This window comes from Anomaloglossus baeobatrachus, chromosome 9 (genome assembly GCF_048569485.1).
Source record: "Anomaloglossus baeobatrachus isolate aAnoBae1 chromosome 9, aAnoBae1.hap1, whole genome shotgun sequence".
Taxonomy (NCBI): Eukaryota; Metazoa; Chordata; class Amphibia; order Anura; family Aromobatidae; genus Anomaloglossus; species Anomaloglossus baeobatrachus.
The window spans coordinates 20358683-20373075 of NC_134361.1; the positions used below are offsets into that span (position 1 = coordinate 20358683).

At 44.3% G+C, this 14393-nt stretch overlaps 1 protein-coding gene across 1 annotated transcript in view; it reads right to left on the reverse strand.

Moving 5' to 3' along the window:
* Positions 1 to 14393, reverse strand: part of LOC142250904 (H-2 class II histocompatibility antigen, E-S beta chain-like) — a 101608-nt gene that overhangs the window by 16891 nt on the left and 70324 nt on the right. Inside the window, exon 3 of the mRNA XM_075323221.1 lies at positions 7840 to 8127. Coding sequence (XP_075179336.1) covers positions 7840 to 8127 — 288 coding nt within the window. The remainder of the gene's footprint in view (positions 1 to 7839; positions 8128 to 14393) is intronic.

Sequence of the window (14393 nt, forward strand, 5' to 3'; positions counted from 1 at the left end):
GAAAAGTAAAGCAATAATCTGAGTATTGACCAGTCATTGGTGTCACCGGCTAATCCGGGGACATACTACAAACCACCCGAAATGGGGTGGCGTGGCCAGGACCTCATGTAGGGAGGACGCAGCAAGGGAGAGCTCCTGCCTGGATCTGCTCAAAATTCTGAATACCGGCCCTGTTAATAGGCATAACTAACCTGGAAGGCTGCAATATTCACCCAGGCATCTGGAGAGGGGAGGATACTAGCACCATGCCGATCCGTATCAGCAAGAAAGATAAGGATAAAGACGCACAGAAATGTGTCCCTGCAGTGGCCAAGATGGCGCCGGCAAAAACCAGGCCGTCCTGTAGTGGAGCAGTGGGGGCTGCGAGTAGGCTTGAGAGATATGCCAGAGTGGCTCCTGTTCCTGATCTGTCCTCCGGTGAAAAGTCTGTGAGAGACACTGAACATAACGTGGAGCTAGAGGCCGTGAGTAATCTGAGCCCTGTTTGTTCAGCAGCTTGGCAAATACAGACAAGGGGCCTGTAATTGAAGGGGGGGGGGGGGGGGAGATATGGAGCAGCCTGGGTCTGTCTCTGCTGAAGCTGAACCCACACTGGGAGAAATCCTAGCAGCAATTAACGCTTGCAACACCACACTGGCCACTTTAGGTAACCAAATGGGAACGGTCACTCGGGATATAGCCTGTATCAAACATGAGCTGCAGGGGGTGACTACCAGAGTGGGGGAGCTAGAAGAACGTGTGAGTGCAGCAGAGGATAAATTGCCACCAATGACATGGGAGCTGGGAAAAGCCACGCAAAATATCACAACACTGCTGAAAAAAGTGGACGATTTGGAGAACCGCTCCCGTAGAAGTAATCTGCGCCTGGTGGGGGTCCCAGAGAGGGCAGAAGGGAATGACTCCCTGGGTTTTTTTGAAAAATGTCTAATGGACACCTTTGGCAAAGATGTTTTATCCCTATTCTTTACTATTGAGAGAGCGCACAGGGTCCCTACACATGCCTCCCCCCCCCCCCTGACAGGAGCACCCCCACGTCCTATCTTGCTTAAACTCCTGCATTTTAAAGACAGGGATGCTATTCTGCGCAGATCCAGAGATATTAAGGAACTTGCTATTAATGGGAGGAAGATCTCTATTTTCCCTGATTTTTCCATGGAGGTACAACATAAAAGGGCACAATTTATTGAGATTAAAAAACGCCTGCGTGGCTTACACGTGCCATACTCCATGATGTATCCTGCTAGACTGCGAATTGCGGTGAATGGAGAAACTCACTTTTTTGATACGGCGGGAGCGGCGCTGTCTTGGCTGGATATTAATGAGAGGTCCATGAGTAGGAAGAATACTTGTGAAGATCACCCTTTCTACTGCCAGGTGCTGCTGTTTCTTTTTGTGTGAGACGCTATGCTGGTATAATTACTACTGATCATTTCATTTTGGATCCAGGGTGGGAGATGACCGGTTCACTGTGGACACTCGTTACGGGAACAAGTTGTGGACCCTTCTCACTGCTTGCACTCTGGGCGAGTTTTCTAGCCCTGATTCTCTCTGAGAGAAATGTGCAAGTTACCCTTGTTTTTGAGGACGGGGGCGCTGTACACTGGTGTGCAGGGTTCTATTTCCCTCCTTGTTTTTTTCGTTTTACTGTTGCATTTTGCAATATGTGGGGTGTGATGTACCTCAGTCGTGTCGCTCAACCTAATGCTAACAGGAATTGGTGGAGATTGCCTCTCTCCCCCGGGAATGGAGTATGCTCTGGTTTATTATTTTTTAACCTGCTCTTATGGCGACATCACTTAATATTGTAGCGTGGAATGTTAGGGGGCTCGGGGATGCGAATAAGAGGTGTGCTATATTTACTCATTTGCAAAAGTTTCTCCCGGCTATTCTATGTTTATCTGAGACCCACATGGTAAGAGATAATGTTCATTGGCTGAGGAAGGGATGGATCACACATGAATATCATTCCACATACTCAACCCATGCACGGGGTGTCAGTGTGTTGGTGCACAAATCCATCCCGTTCTCATGTACAAAATCAGTGGTTGACCCTGGGGGCAGATTTGTTTGTTTACTTTGCACGCTGTATGGTATACAATTTATTCTGGTTGCGGTATACATCCCTCCACCGTACTCAGTCGAACCAGTAAAAAGAATCTTGTCTGTTTTAGACTCCTTCCCCCCTGCGCCGACTCTTTTGATAGGAGATTTGAACACATATTTACATCCTTATCTAGATAAGCTACATTCGGGGAACATATCAGAGGATGCTGCCCCAACTTCATTTGCTAGATGGCTGACAAAACTGGGTTTGGTAGACCTTTGGCGCGTCCAAAACCCCACATCCAAACAGTTTTCCTGCTACTCTAGCTCCCACCACACTATGTCACGGATAGACCTGGCTATTGGAAACACAATTATGACCTCATATGCACAAATGGTGGCCTATCTACCTAGAAGCGTATCTGATCACTCACCACTCCATGTTACACTTTCATGGGGAAACCCACTCACCCTGTCTAGGCCTATCTGGAAACTTAATCCCTTCTGGATCCAGCTTATAGGGGGATCTATGCATGATACTATTTTAGAATATTTCCATCTTAATGAGTGCTCTACACCATCACATAGTCTGGGACTCTATGAAAGCCGTGGTGAGGGGCATCTATATTAGAGAAATATGCATACGTAAAAACCAAAACAGACACTACACACAGAGTCTAATTCAGGAAGTATCTGTTACGGAGGCTGCGGTAGTGCTCAACCCGACAGAGGAAACTAAAAACACTCTAGAGAAGGCACAAATGTCAAAGAAAATCTCATGTCGGCGGCGGCAAATAAACGTTACTTCCTCAAACAGAAATATTTCATAGAGGGGGAGGGAGTAGGGCACCTACTAGCCACGGTCATTAGGGCGCAGGAAGGATCTTCATATATAAATAGGCTGAAGACAGAGTCGGGTGATTTTGTAATGGAAAGTGAGGATATAGTGAGGGAGATAAAGAGGTATTATATGTGACTATACACATCAGACTGACCTCACGGAGACTGAGATTGAGCAATATTTGGATGCTCTCTCTCTCCCCCCCCACTGGCTGACGAAGAAAGGGATTTGTTGGATCGAGACATCCTGTTGGAAGAATTAGAGGAAGCGCTTGGCCAGACGCAAAATGAAAAAGCTCCGGGAACGGATGGCCTGCCTGGCGAGTTTTATAAAACATATGCACCCTTACAGCTACCTAAACTACTTAAAGTATTTGAAGAATCTGAAAGGCAGAGGGTCCTCCTGCCTTCTATGAGGGAAGCTTTAATAGTCTTAATATTAAAACCCGGAAAAGATCCAGAGATCCCGGACTCGTACCGCCCAATCTCTCTACTACCAACAGATGTTAAATTACTGGCCAAGGTGCTCGCCAATAGGATGTCCCGAGTCATCTCATCTATTATACAGAATGATCAAACAGGATTTATTCCATGTAGAGCCACATCTATGAATCGTAGAAAATTATACTTAGGGATTCAACATACAGTCATATGAAAAAGTTTGGGCATCCCTATTAATATTAACCTTTTTTCTTTATAAAAATTTGGGTTTTTGCAATAGCTATTTCAGTTTCATATATCTAATAACTGATGGACTCAGTAATATTTCTAGATTGAAATGAGGTTTATTGTACTAACAGAAAATGTGCAATCTGCATTTAAACAAAATTTGACAGTTGCAAAAGTATGGGCACCCTTATCAATTTCTTGATTTGAACACTCCTAACTACTTTTTACTGACTTACTAAAGCACTAAATTGGTTTTGTAACCTCCTTGAGCTTTGAACTTCATAGGCAGGTGTATCCAATCATGAGAAAAGGTATTTAAGGTGGTCACTTGCAAGTAGTTCTCCTATTTGAATCTCCTATGAAGAGTGCCATCATGGGCTCCACAAAACAACTTTCAAATGATCTGAAAACAAACATTATTTAACATAGTTGTTCAGGGGAAGGATACAAAACGTTGTCTCAGAGATTTAAACTGTCAGTTTTCACTGTGAGGAACATAGTAAGGAAATGGAAGAACACAGGTACAGTTCTTGTTAAGCCCAGAAGTGGCAGGCCAAGAAAAATATCAGAAAGGCAGAGAAGAAGAATGGTGAGAACAGTCAAGGACAATCCACAGATTACCTCCAAAGACCTGCAACATCATCTTGCTGCAGATGGTGTCAATGTGCAACGGTCAACAATACAGCGCACGTTGCACAAGGAGAAGCTGTATTGGAGAGTGATGTGAAAGAAGCAGTTTCTGCAAGCACGCCACAAACAGAGTCGCCTGAGGTATGCAAAAGCACATTTGGACAAGCCAGTTACATTTTGGAAGAAGGTCCTGTGGACTGATGAAACAAAGATTGAGTTGTTTGGTCATACAAAAAGGCGTTATTGCATGGAGGCAAAAAAAAGCCACGGCATTCCAAGAAAAGCACTTGCTACCCACAGTAAAATTTGGTGGAGGTTCCATCATGCGGTGGGGCTGTGTGGCCAATGCCAGCACCGGGAATCTTGTTAAAGTTGAGGGTCGCATGGATTCAACTCAGTATCAGCAGATTCTTGCCAATAATGTGCAAGAATCAGTGACGAAGTTGAAGTTACGCAGGGGATGGATATTTCAGCAAGACAATGATCCAAAACACCGCTCCAAATCTACTCAGACATTCATGCAGAGGAACAATTACAATGTTCTGGAATGGCCATCCCAGTCCCCAGACCTGAATATCATTGAACATCTGTGGGATGATTTGAAGCGGCTGTCCATGCTCAGAGACCATCAAACTTAACTGAACTGGAATTGTTTTGTAAACAGGAATGGTCAAATATACCTTCATCCAGGATCCAGGAACTCATTAAAAGCTACAGAAAGCGACTAGAGGCTGTGATTTTTGCAAAAGGAGGATCTACAAAATATTAATGTCACTTTTATGTTGAGGTGCCCATACTTTTGCAACTGTCAAATTTTGTTTAAATGCGGATTGCAAATTTTCTGTTAGTACAATATACCTCATTTCAATCCAGAAATATTAGTCAGTCCATCAGTTATTCGATATATGAAACTGAAATAGCTGTTGCAAAACCCCAAATTGTTATAAAGAAAAAAGGTTAACATTAATAGGGGTGCCCAAACTTTTTCATATGACTGTAGTTCTGAGAAGCCAGGGGAAAGGGCAATTTTGTCCTTAGACGCCGCTAAGGCGTTCGATAGCTTAGAATGGGGGTATTTGTGGGCGGTACTTCGGAAAATGGGTTTTGGACACACATTTTTAAAATTGGGTGAAGCTGCTATATGACTCACCGGTGGCGAAGGTTCGGGCTAATGGCAGGGTCTCTGAGTCTTTTCCTCTTGGAAGAGGTACTAGACAGGGGTGCCCGCTCTCGCCCTTGCTATTTGCTACCGCAGTGGAGCCATTGGCAGTTGAAATACGGAAGTCCAGGGAGATAACGGGATTTAGGTGTGGAGCAGAAAATATCATTATATGAGGATGACCTACTTTTATATTTAGACAGGGTACATTCCTCGATTTTGCCGGCAATGGATATCATTCAAGAATTTGGGCGGAGGTCTCGCCTTCGGATTAATTGGTCTTTAATGCCGATAGACCCTCTCCCAGTGTATTTCTCGGACTTGCAGATACCGGTTCCTGTGGTCCGAGAGTTTAAGTATCTGAGAGTAACTGTTAGCCCAATGCCGAAGGATTTCCAGGCCCTAAATCTGGAACCCCTGTTGCAGCGGTTTAGAGCAAAGGTACACACCTGGTGTCGCTTCCTGCTGTCAAATATCAGTAGATCCAACTTAATCAAAATGGTAATGATGCCACAATTACTATATCTTATACATAATTCTCCAGTGTGGATACGTAGGGAATTTTTTGCAAAAATTAATACATTATTCTGGGAACTTATCTGGAAGAAAAAACAGGCTAGGATTCGACTGGAAGTGCTACAGCGGGGAAAGGAGCAGGGAGGACTGGCGGTACCAAACCCATATATATACTATATAGCCTCCCAGATGCAACATCTGAGGGGTTGGGGCAAAGAAGGAGGGTATGATACCAGTGGTGATATAGTGAGAGAGGGATCGGTATGGAAATATCCGGGTTGCCAGTTGGATGTGAGACAAAGACAGATAAATGGGGCACGATATCCCACGCTGACTATGATATTTATGGGTATGGGACAGAGGTAAGTTTCTTTTGAAGATAAATGGGCCTATGGAGTTCTGGCCACTGTGGCGGAACCTGGATTTGCCAGAAATTAAAAAAATAGTGGGGTTCAGAGGATGGGAAGATAAAGGGATCCATTTAGTGTCACAAGTACTACAAAATAATATTCTTAAGAGTTTTGAGCAATGGAGAACGGAGTTTCACCTCCCGCTTGTCTTCTTTTATCAGTATTTACAGCTGAGGCCCGCACTGGAAAGAAAGAGGAGGACAAACCCGGTGACCGTGACACATAATCAAACATTACATATGCTACTTACATCTGAGTCCTCTAAAGGCCTTATTTCTGAACTATACAAAAGATTACTACCTGCCCATCTGGAGACATACCCACTGACTATTAAAAGTAAATGGGAACGGGACGTTGGTCCCCTGATGGAAGACCAGTCCGACATTCTAGAACAGGTCCCTAAACTGGTGGTCTCTGAGTGCCAAAGGCTTTCTCAAATATATCTCATCCACAGGGTATATAAAACTCCCAGCCTATTATTCAGGATGGGACTTAGACCAAATGCACAATGTGTTAGGTGTGGACAGGATGATGCCCATTTGATGCATGTTATGTGGGAGTGTGGACATATTGGTGATTTCTGGAAACAAACCCTGGGACTCATAGACCAAATATATCATATCATAATACAGCCGTCACCTCGTCTATGTTTGTTGAGTCTGTAGGAGGGAGGAGTAGACCCGGACTCTCCAACAGCCCTGGGAATAGCCCGTATCATGTATCAAGCAAGAAAGATACTGGCATACCATTGGTTAGATCCTCTACCACCAACGTTATCAGAGCTTAAAAATAAATTAAATAACATCATTAGATTGGAAAGGGGAGTTTATTTAAAGAGAAAACAACTGAGAAAGTTTTACAAAATCTGGCAGCCATGGATGGAGTCGCCGGGTCTCCCCTCTGGGGCACTAGTGCAGGATGCAATGTTGGGCCAGTTACTGTTGTGCTTGCAGTGAATGGAACCTTTGGGGAGTAAAAGTTAAAACTAGTGTTTTACGTGGCGAAGTGGACTTTGAGTGACGCTGTGGGAGGGGTCGGAAGGGTGTGATTGATGATTAAACGGGGAGAAAGAGGCAAGCGGGTATAGAAATATGATGCGGAGCGACGCGGCTGATGGAGGAGACTTTTCTATTAGACTGAGGTATTATTGCAGAATTTAACTTTTGTTTATCTGTGGAGCCAGGTTGTTTGTAGGCTCAATTTATATAACTGATCAAAGATTTATTTTTTTTTTTTATACAGAGGAAGAACCTGATTTATAAACAGCATATATGTTTTTTCAATGTACACCTTTACTAGTTATATAAGATGCAATATGTTTTCTCTGTATTGATTCCTAATTGTTTAATAAAAAAGATCTGATTTAAAAAAACAAACCACCCGAAATACAATGATTGGTGTCCCCTGGTAGTCCCACTGGAGACCAGCCTCAGTAATAATCACAGACACCTTCTGAATCTGTAGATTTCCTCCAAAAAAAATAAAATTATGCACACACCACAAGGCTTACCACCAACGGGTTAAATATACAATTCCTGTAATATTATAACAAAATATATATATATATCTTACGCCAGTTTACTCGGTATGGGGCCTTCAGGCTCTCGTGATGAACCTCGCAGGTGAAAGTGTCGCCTTTCTGAATTTCGGTCTCCAGCATCACCTCCAACTGGTATGACCAGTCGCCATTATGATGGGGCTCTGTGAACTCCACCTGCTCCGTCTGCTCCTCCTCATTCCGGTACCATTTCACCTCAATTGCAGATGGAAAGAAGCCATTGACATTACACAGCAGGATGTGCTGCTTTGCATGCGGACGCTCATATTGACTCATCAAGGAGATTTTGATTTTAGGTTCAACTGGTAAAAGGGAATAAATGTAATAAAATTAGTAAATAATCACATGAAATCACCAAAATTCCACATATGATGCACAAGAAAGCTCAGTACTACAGTCCTCACCACTAACGGGACCTCCGAGCTCCACACTCAGATATGTAGTATGGTTTCTTCTAGAATTAAGTACAAAATTCATGGAGGGAGAGGATCAGATTCTGTGATGAAGCTTCACATCATCAATGACACATCACAATACATATAAAGTGGAAGGAGGCCACATCTTAACATCCAAGACATTACTAGTGTACAGGATTTAGATCAGACAAAGAAATATTGTGCTGGTGGTAAGTTGTAGTTTATGTATTTGGATTTGTGTGTACACCGGCGGATTGTTGTGGGAATTTTATGACCTTGATCAAACTTTGAGCACAACACAACATAATCTTCCTGTATTCAAATGTATTTGCATCTTATAAACGTGAATACACTTAAACGCCGGGATGAACAGAGGAGGGCTGGTTAGTCTCTCGCCCGAACAAGCAGAGGTGCAATGAGGTCTTGTTACTGACATCACCTCGCTGCTATCACCGCAGTGCCACAGAGGCAGCAAAGGAGATAGGTAAGCTGAACGGTAAGAGTTCCATACCCGCTGTTTTAATTTATAAATTAACTATGCAGATGAAAAGAATCAAATTTGTAAGATATTTAATCAAATTTGCTTCTTTCTCTACCAGAATTGATCACTCATTAAAATGTTCACTTCTGAGCTAAATCTGTTTTCAGTGAAGATTTTCCCATTACTGAGAAAGAAGATGGAGGCTGGTGCTGATGAGATTCTAATGATAACGGGAGGAGCTAGAGGGAGATGCTAGACAAGAGAGAGGAGCTATAGGCAGAGCTCCGCCCCCTCCTACTCCCTCTATCTATATAGACTCATCTGTAGCAGCTTTCATCTCCAATTTCAGAAAGAAAATTTATAACAGACAATAGTATTTGGTCACAAATGGTGTATAGATGTATCAGCTGCAAAAATTATATGACGAAAGCAGGAGGACAAAAAGAGTAAAGTGCAAATAAATATTTTTATTGAAGAAAAACTGGCATGAGAGAGATCGGCAGCAATTTGAGCCGGCTGCGTAAAAATTGGTTGTAAAAGTACAAAAATACAAGTTCATGTAAAAAGGAACTCTCCCCCTGATGAAATGATCCTACCATTTTGATCGTGAAACATATGCGTCGGGGCTCTTCCTCCAGGGGGTCCTCCTCGCTGCATCTTGGGCCTGTTGTTTAACCCTCATGGGTATGTTTATTTAACTGCTTGGGTCTGGTTACTTTAACTGCTTTCCTTATAACCATTGTTCTTCATCTGGCACTCATTAGCACCATCTTGTCGATAATTTTTGCCCTTTCATGTAAACATGGCTTTGCATTTATAATACTACTAGAAGGTGGCCCGATTCTAACGCATCGGGTATTCTAGAATTTACGTATTGTATAGTTAATGTATGATTTTTGTTATATATATATATATATATATATATATATATATATATATATATATAGATAGATGTTGTTGTGTGTAGTTGCCAAGTGTTTGTGTAGGGCGCTGTACATGTTCTGGGTGTTGTCTGGGTGTGGGGGTGTGTGAGAGCGGTGTTTGTGTGTTGCGTTGTGTGTGTTGTGGTGTTTGTGGAGCGCTGTGTATCTGTAGCATTGTGTGTGTGTGTGGCTGTGGGGTGTGTGTTTTGGGGGGAGGTATGTTTTGTGCAATGTGTGTGTTGCGCGGTATGTGCGTATATTTGTGTATGCCGCGGTGTTTGTGTGTTGGGTGTTGTGTGTGTGTGTGTGTGTGTGTGTGTGCGGCGTTGTCTGTGTGTGTGTGGGTGTCTGTGTAGGGCGGTATTTGTGGTTTCCAGTGTGTGTGTGTGTGTTTTGGGAGGAGGTGTGTCCCATCATGCTCCATCCCCCATGCTGCGCATCCCCATTGTGCTCCATCCCCCATGCTGCGCACCCCCCATCGTGCTCCTTCCCCCATGCTGCGCATCCCCATCGTGCTCCATCCCCCATGCTGCGCACCCTCCATCGTGCTCCATCCCCCATGCTGCGCACCGCCCAACATGCTCCATCCCCCATGCTGCGCACCCCCCATCGTGCTCCATCCCCCATGCTGCGTACCCCCCATCGTGCTCCATCCCCCATGCTGCGCACCCCCCATCGTGCTCCATCCCCCATGCTGCACACCCCCCATCGTGCTCCATCCCCCATGCTGCACACCCCCCATCGTGCTCCATCCCCCATCGTGCTCCATCCCCCATGCTGCGCACTCCCCATCGTGCTCCATCCCCCATGCTGCGCACCCCCCATCATGCTCCATCCCCCATCGTGCTCCATCCCCATTGTGCTCCATCCCCCATGCAGCGCACCCCCTCATCGTGTTCCATCCCCCATGCTGCACACCCCCCACCGTGCTCCATCTCCCATGCTGCACACCCCCCATCGTGCTCCATCCTCCATGCTGCACACCCCCCATCGTGCTCCATCCTCCATGCTGCACACTCCCCATCATGCTCCATCCCCCATGCTATAATAGGCCTCCTATTATACTCAGAGAGGAGTATAATAGGAGGACTATAATAGGAGGAGTAGTCCTGGGGAAAGAGGAGTATAATGGGAGGAGTAGTCCTGGGGAAAGAGGAGTATAATGGGAGGAGTGGTCCTGGAGAAAGAGGAGTATAATTGGAGGAGTGGTCCTGGAGAAAGAGGAGTATAATTGGAGGAGTAGTTCTGGGGGGGGGAAGGTGTATAGGTGCCAACGTGTGACGGGGCGGGGCCAAGCGGGCTAACGTGTGCCGGGGGTGGGACCGAGCGAACCACCGGGGGCGGGGCCGAGCGGGTTGCCGTGTGCGGGGCCGAGTGGGCCAACGTGTGCTGGGGCCGGGACCGAGCGGGCCAACGTGTGCCGGGGGCGGGGCCGACCGGGCGAGGCGTCAGCGTATGCCGGCTCCCTGCACATGTGTACTGGGAGCCGGTGTACGCTGGAGCGGGCGATACGTGCGGAGGGCCGGGGCGAGCGGCCAATCCATGCGGGGGCGGGGCCAGGCCGAGCCCAGCGGCCAATACGACAGTTGTCACTGTAACAACACTGTCACTGTAACGACACAATTTTGGAGCAAGACAGACAGACAGAATAAGGCAATTATATATATAGATTCTGTCACTTAGAGTCTCTATATCTTTGTGTACCAGCATCTCTGTGAACTGCATACTTGTGACACTTATGATATTAATATGTCCTTATATATGTAACAATTATTTGCTATTCCAGAGTGTTAACTCTATTACTGCAATGTTCTCAGCATTGTTTTGGATGACCCTTTGTGTACACTGACTTATTGCAAGCCCCTGTGCCTATGATCCCTGTATTTGGAGTGCCTTTGCTTCAATTTCTATGATCCATTTAGGACCCAGATTGTTAGCCTCCCCCCCCCCCCCTTTTTACATGAACTTGTATTTTTGTACTTTTACAACCATTTTTTACGCAGCCGGCTCAAATTGCTGCCGATCTCTCTCATGCCAGTTTTTCTTCAATAAAAATATTTATTTGCACTTTACTCTTTTTGTCCTCCTGCTGTCACTATGCTTTGAGTGTGCTATACAGGTGCCATATCCTGGTTTTCCTGTTTATTTACCTTTTGGTCAATTTTTGTACTAAAAATTATATGAACATAAATATAATGTAGGGAATCTCATTTCATTAAACACACAAGAAATTCTAAGGTCCCCAGATGGGAGATGCAGTACTGTAATTTTATTATCCAGCTAGTACAATAAATAGTGCGTGTCCCCTGCTATTATTCCACAAGACACCTTGTGGACATGTACGAGTGCGGCTTATGAAGTAATATTTTGGAAATTAATCCCTTGGATATTTCAATGTTTTAGCAGATAAATTATCAACATCAGTTAAACCTGATGAAGCTGGGGTACTTACTATAATAATCAATTTAAAAATTAATGTGTAATTGTTTTACCACATCATATTAAAAACAAGCAGTATCTCATAGCTGAATTTCTGAAACTATAATTCTAATATCAGGCTTGAAAACCTTTAAAGCCAGGATCTCAAACTTGGCTGGGTGAATTGGCCGCACATAGAAAATATGTCGGGGGGGGGGGGGGGTGTCGCAGTCTTTGCAGGACAAAGTGACTTATTGGTACCATATATTTTTTCTCTACACCATTGGATCACTGGTTTGTTTTGTTTTTTTTTAACTATTTTTATTCACATTTTTCAATAACATAACACTGGCATAAGCGAATTCAGCATTGTAAATTCAACATTACATTGTCATGTTTGATCATCCCAAATTCCATACCAATTTTTAAAATCAATAACCGTAACATGGCAAGATAAAGCAAAGGAAAGCAGCGACCCCTTAACCCATCATTCTTATCATTCCCCCCATTGAACCCTTGTGAACGTGGTAATGACATACAATAAAGAAGTCCCACTCAAATCGGTTATTTCCCCCTCTCCTTTTAGTCAGCTTTCGGCCTTTCCTCCCCCACCTCCAAGCCATCCAATGTATCCTTCAATTTTTCAGTATGATACCAGACTGTGTCCTTGAAAGGTGACATAATCCTGACTATCTCCTCCCGAGTACAATAGGCCAGTATAAATTTCTTCCATTTGTTAAAGTGCTGTCGTATTCTATCCGCCCTCCTTTCTGCATCCAATCCTTCTATTTCAAGAAGATGCATGAGCTGACCCAAGATCTCTTCAATCGCGGGGACCCTAGACTCCAACCAATTTTTTAGTATCGCTCTCTTGGCTGCCAGAAGTATCACATGTATAAGTCTGGGTGGGGTAGTCATCTTCCCTTTGGTATCATTCCCCTCCTCCCAATGGTGAAAAATAGCGAACCCAGGTGAGAGCCGAACTTCAAGACCCCACACCTTTTGTATACAACTTTTGATCTGTGACCATAATGGACTCAAATGGGGGCAGGACCACAACCCGTGAAGGAGATCAGTTCCACTACTCTTACACTTAGGGCAATACGTAAGCCTGTCTGGCTTTGTTGCTGATGGAGGGAGATTAAAACCATAAATTGCCTTGTGCATAATTCTAAATTGGGTTTCTCGCCAATTCTCATTTAAAATTGATTTACGAAGAGCATTCCACCCTCCCCTAATTTTTACCCCCATAGACGGGTCCTCAAATTGTTTTTCCCAAGATTTAAATAAACCTTCCGGGTGCTGTCCTGTTAATAGATCACGCATGGCTCCATAAAGAAAAGAGATAGATGATGAAGTTATTGAGTTCTTTACCAGACAATCAAAAGAGTTAAATACTACCTCCTGGGTCACATCATGCAACTGAGTCATAATACTATATCTCACTTGGTCATATTGGATTACTTGGTTAGGCCCCAGGCCATACTGCGCTATAATTTCGTCTCTACTCAACCATCTAGGCTCTGAGGTGTGCAAGAGATGAGCAACAGTCCTTATACCCCTCACCTTCCACTCTTCAAACAGCTTATTGCTTGTCCCCTGCACAAACTCTGGATTCCCCCATATAGGCAAGTATTTGGATATTTTATGGGGAAGTTTGTAGTTTTTCCTCAACGCCTTCCAGGCTGCAATCGTGTTTTTAAATAAGGAAGAGTGCTTGATTTTCACTGGGAGATTAGCCTGCCTAGTATGAAGCAATGCCACCAGATCCCAAGGTTGTGCATAGTCTCTCTCAAGCTCCAGCGCTGAATAATGCCTAGAGCCCTTAATCCAATCCAATATATATCTAGTCAAACAGGCTATATTGTAACCCCGAATGTTCGGCAAACTCAGACCTCCATGAACCTTAGATGCCATCAACTTCTTAAGCCCTATACGAGGGCGTTTCCCCCTCCAAATGAAGTGTGAAAAAGCTCTATTTAGCTGGACAATATATTTATGCTTGAGCAGCAGGGGAAGTGTTTGAAGATGATACATTAATTTTGATATCGACATCATCTTAATTAGGTGGACTCTACCAATTAGGTTCAATGGAAGGTCGTGCCATCTTTTAAGATCTTGCTCTATTTGGCTCAGAAGGGGTGGATAGTTTAGACTATAAAGGGTTGCCGGAACCTTACCTATTTTAACTCCCAAGTATGTGATATATGACTTAGCCACTGTAATTCCTTCAAAAGGGTTATGCTCCCGTGTTTGAACATTTGTCCCTCCCAGGTATAGGAGCTCGCACTTTGACGCATTAATCTTGAAGCCTGAGTACGCTCCAAACT